The sequence below is a fragment of the Phytophthora infestans genome, genomic scaffold (assembly GCF_000142945.1).
Source record: "Phytophthora infestans T30-4 supercont1.1457 genomic scaffold, whole genome shotgun sequence".
Lineage (NCBI taxonomy): Eukaryota > Oomycota > Peronosporomycetes > Peronosporales > Peronosporaceae > Phytophthora > Phytophthora infestans.
Window position 1 is genome coordinate 1 of NW_003307167.1, and position 4,595 is coordinate 4,595.

The following is a 4,595-nucleotide window of genomic DNA, read 5'->3' on the forward strand; positions in this document are numbered from 1 at the left end:
ATGTTCTGGCCAAGAACCCGTGGCTTGATGATGTAAGGAGACGCCAAGTTGTTGTGGACTCGACGTAGTCACCTCCTTCCGTTCAATCACTATTGCATACGGGCATATTTCACTAAAGCGGGGATGTTCTTATAACTGCCGATGGACTGGCCGTACATATTACATTGCGGTCCATCTGCGTAACCTGCCTTCAGGGGTCGGCGGCAGGAGCTCGCGATATACTCAGCGTACTTTGGAAGACTTGTTCTCCGACCGGGACAGGCCGCGTACCGTTATATATGCTCATGCGACGGCGCAGACGACGCTTGGCATGCAAGAAGATCCATAACGGATCATTGTTCACTTGATATTTGTATACTTAATTAGGACTTCTTATTAGGAATAGACCCGAAAGGGTAAGCTTAAATACAGAACAGAATTTCCACTCAAGCACACAGAGCGACGTCCGGCTTCAAGGTAAGCGTCAGGTCAAGCTTGTTTGAGTGTGTTATGCCTGTCGGTGAGCTCGAAGCTCTGTAGCGAGGGTTCATCCGGCAAGGCCAAGAGACTTTGTGTATTGGCCCGATTATTATCGGGAGGTTTTACGTGACGGCCTTTTGTTGCCTATTTGCACGACTGGGAGTGCTTGAATTGCCTCCCTTTTATTTCTTCCAGCCGAGTGTTGAACACTCGGTGATCTCGTAAAAGGCTTACCCCGTGCCTGGTACCCTTCCGCTGTTGGGACCACGAGGATTCAAAACACCTGCTAGCTTTGCTCGTGCTAGTAGCGTGTTCTTATTTTACTGGTTGGCCTATATAAGTAGTTTACAAGGTCCAGTTTGTCCCGGTGCAAGGGCAGAACTGGGGTCTTCAGGTCCGCCCGAACGATCGTTTACTATCATAGTAGACGTATTGCTGTGGGAACATCCTAACTACATTTGTATCTAGAGTTCACGTGGGATTTCCAACACCACAACTGGTGCCGCGACCCGGGAACAGATTGTGACCATTGTGAACTGTTTGTATGGCCTTCCAGTTTACGAGTTTTTTCTGGTCTTGCCATGCGTGGTCGTTACATTTTGGTCGTCTAAGGCATATTTTTCTCCGTCCCCGCAATGGTACGGAAGATGTCAAGCTCCAGTGCTGTATTGCAGCCAGCGATAGCAATGGAAGCAGCTATGGCGACGACGGCATCCGAACATGACATGAGCCCGAGATCGAGGTTCTGTATCGACCTTGACATCACACCAATGGAGACGAGTGAAGTCAGTGCTTCCCACTCTCCAAGCAAATTCTTCTGTCGATTCGACCCCGTGACGAGGAAAGGAAGACTGCTAATGCTGCTGTTCGTTCGTGACGGTAGCTCGACTCTGCAGGAAATGAGTCGACTGGATGTGCTGCGCATGACACAAGAAGCGGCAAAGCTTGGAAGTGAGTCTCCTGCTAAACCGTCTCAATACCGAAGGCCAGGAACAGGTCGGCGAGCGAGTGGACATGTACAGGCTCAACCAGGGCTAGATGGAGTCTGTGACGTCCAGGTGCGAGTATCCTTCAAGCGGCGATGTTAAGCATTGAGCTGACTTTTGCTTTACTGTTAGCGCGTACACGCCAGAGACATTCGCAGGATGGAGAATGCGTTCTCAGCATCCAACGAACCGTCCATTATCCTTCGCAAACAAACAATTTTCTTTAGCGCTGGTACGATAATGGAATGTCCTGTGACTATTTACTACTGCAGTATTAACCATCGCTGCATCCCTGTAGATCCTTTGCGCGCGATCGTTCTGCGAGATGCCTGTTTGGTTTACGTTCCTGACGGAGCGGACAGTTTGATCTCCATGCTCAAGCAGGACTTCCTGACTAATGCACGGGACAATGCAGAGGCTCCTTTCGAGTTCAGGTAAAACATCGATCACGACTATTGAAACCCGGCATGGACAGTCACTGAAGGATGCTTGTCTTTATGCAGAGCGTTGGAGGCGTTGCTAGCGACACTTGCAAGATACTTTCGAGCTCAGTATGATCAGTTGTCTCCCGCTATTGTATCCGACCTCGAGCACCTCGTTCAAGGCAACTTGGACTCACACGAGCTGGAACGTCTACGTGAGTTCAAGAACACGATGAACGAATTTGAGTCTCAGGTGGATGGAGTGCGTCGTGTGTTGATGGAGTTGCTGGACAACGAAGAAGACCTCCGCCTACTCTACCTCACCAAAATCTACGAGACTCCAGACCTCTTGTCGGATCTCTATAGCTTCGACTCGGAGGAAGCTGAAGTGCTGATTGAAAACTACCTCCAAGATATCTTCTCCACCCGGACGACAGCCGATCTGCTGCAACATCGCATTGCCAATACAGAGAGTCTGGTGACGCTGAAACTGGACTCGAAGCGAAATTATCTGCTTCGAGTGCAGCTCGTCTTCTCGCTTGTATCGATCAACTTGCTTTGGCTACCACGTATCCGGTAAACAGATCCACCCAAATCAACAATTCTGTGTTTCTTTTGAACGACTTGGCAACGAGGGGATATGATCCATGGCTATGATTTGGAAAGGGTAAGTCGCTTGGACATTCCCAGGTGATTACCCTTCGATTGTGGGCCTGCCCTTGCCTGTCTCACAATCCACACATTCATCGACATATTGTTGCACGCTCTTGAATAGTCCCCTCCAGTGGAAACATTCCCGGATCGGTTGGTAGGTCCGACCAATACCCTGATGTCCACCTTATAAACTAGCGTGATAGTGATGTAGGACATCCTGTTGTAAGGTTTCCGGCATCACCAGTCTCATCAATCCATCCCGATCCTCGTTGACTCTCTTCGTAGGGGGGGGGCAATAGAAGAGCAAGTCATTCAGATCCACTGCGTAATCCGTAGCGATAATACTGTAGGATTTAGTATCCTCCCGACTCAGGTCTCGTACATCCCCCATCAGATACTTCTTTAGTCCCAAGATCCACGCTTCCTCGTTTTGTGCTTTGAGGATCCGTTCAATACGGACTCCCTTCACAAATGTTGCCTCGAGGATCTGGGGGCTGGATCCAATCCTTCCTCTGGACCTAGTGACGGCCATCACCTGGACTGTTCTTTTCCTGGATCCAACTACCACCACTTCGTCTAGTCGGTTCAATGTAACGAGATCCTGATGCCCGGCTTCTCTCTCCACTTCGACACCACATTGATTCCGTAAAGCGGCACTGGCCAAGCTGTCTGCACTGGCATTCCAATCTCGCTTGACATGCACCAACTCGTTATTCAACCATCCACGCAGGTGGATCATCACTTTCTGCCGTAACAGTGTTAGGACCGGGGCCTTGCAGTCAATCTCGCCTCGCACCTGTCTGATTACCAAATTTGAATCCCCACAAATCACCAGCCTTTTTTGGATCTTTGTCCCTTTTAGTAAATCCAAACCCAGAAGGAGTCCGTTATACTCCGCCTCATTGACGGTGAGGCCTTCCGCGTAAGTGGATCTGGCCCGTACAACTTCCCATCCGGGCAATCTCCACAGTATTGCACTGTATGCTCCTCCTCCGCGTCGTACACGAGCGGATCCATCGAAACTCAGGACGTATAGATCCTCATCCACCTGTACCGTCGGGATCGGGATCGGGATCCGGCGTTTGGGCTCTTTCTTAGGAGCGATCCTAGTCAGTGCTTCAACCATCTTAGCTCGAGGTGTGATGCTCGCGGCCAAAACTCCCAGGATCTCGTCTTCCCCTTTCGAGCATTTCACAATCTCCAGTGTCCAAGGCGAGAGTAAAGCTGCCCACTGTCCCAATCGTCCTTGTAAACCGGCCGACTTGAACAACCAAGCTAGCGTAGAGTATCGAGTCAGGATCCGGATGGATCTTCCCACCAGCAGGTTGTGATTGAGATCCAACACGCGCAGGAGCGCGAGTATCTCCTTCTCCACCACTCCGTAGGTCAATTCATTTGGCTTTAGCGTCCGGCTGACGAAGGTGACTGGATGACAGATCCCTTCATGTTCTTGTACCAAGGCTGCTGAGACCGCCCAGTCACTGGCATAAACTATCACCGTAGGTTGACGCTCTGGATCGAAATGACGGAGGATAGGCGTGGTCGCGATCCTGTTCCTCAGCTCCACGAATCCGTGTTGAGCTCGGATCCACCGAGATTCTGCCTGTTCCATGTTCTGATCCGTCGTCTCTATCCAGACTGGATCCTCTCTCCTTTGGTCCCGGGGTGGATCCAGCTCCTGTTTTAGGTCTACTTCTGGCGTCGTACTACTTGGATCCCTTCGTGGATCTGACATCTTGAGGGCCAGAGCTTGTTGGATTTTGATCCGGACAGCTGTAGTGGTCATCGCAGCAAAATCTACCTCTCTCAATTCATATAGTACCGCAGCAAACAGTGCTTAATCCTCAATGAACCGACTGTAGTAGTTCAAACTGCCCAAGAAGGATTGCATCGCCCGTAACGACTGTGGGAAGGACAAGTCTTTTAACGAAGACAGGTCCTTAGGATTCGCCTGCAACCCCTCCTTGGAGACTCGATGACCTAAGTAATCCACTTTGCGCATCCCCCAATAGCTCTTCACCACGCTGATAGAGAGATTCCACTTAGTACACTCCTCCAGTAGGGATGTCACTCT

The 4,595-nt window shown here is 50.4% G+C and overlaps 1 protein-coding gene across 1 annotated transcript; it reads left to right on the forward strand.

The window, feature by feature from the left end:
* Nucleotides 1-1,157: 1,157 nt before the first annotated feature.
* Nucleotides 1,158-2,262, forward strand: PITG_22161 (uncharacterized protein; the record flags this gene model as incomplete). The annotated part of the gene is made up of 6 exons (XM_002909906.1): nucleotides 1,158-1,455; nucleotides 1,504-1,517; nucleotides 1,578-1,677; nucleotides 1,744-1,879; nucleotides 1,949-2,149; nucleotides 2,247-2,262. 6 exons carry the CDS (start codon nucleotides 1,158-1,160, stop codon nucleotides 2,260-2,262), a joined length of 765 nt encoding a protein of 254 aa, XP_002909952.1.
* Nucleotides 2,263-4,595: the final 2,333 nt, after the last annotated feature.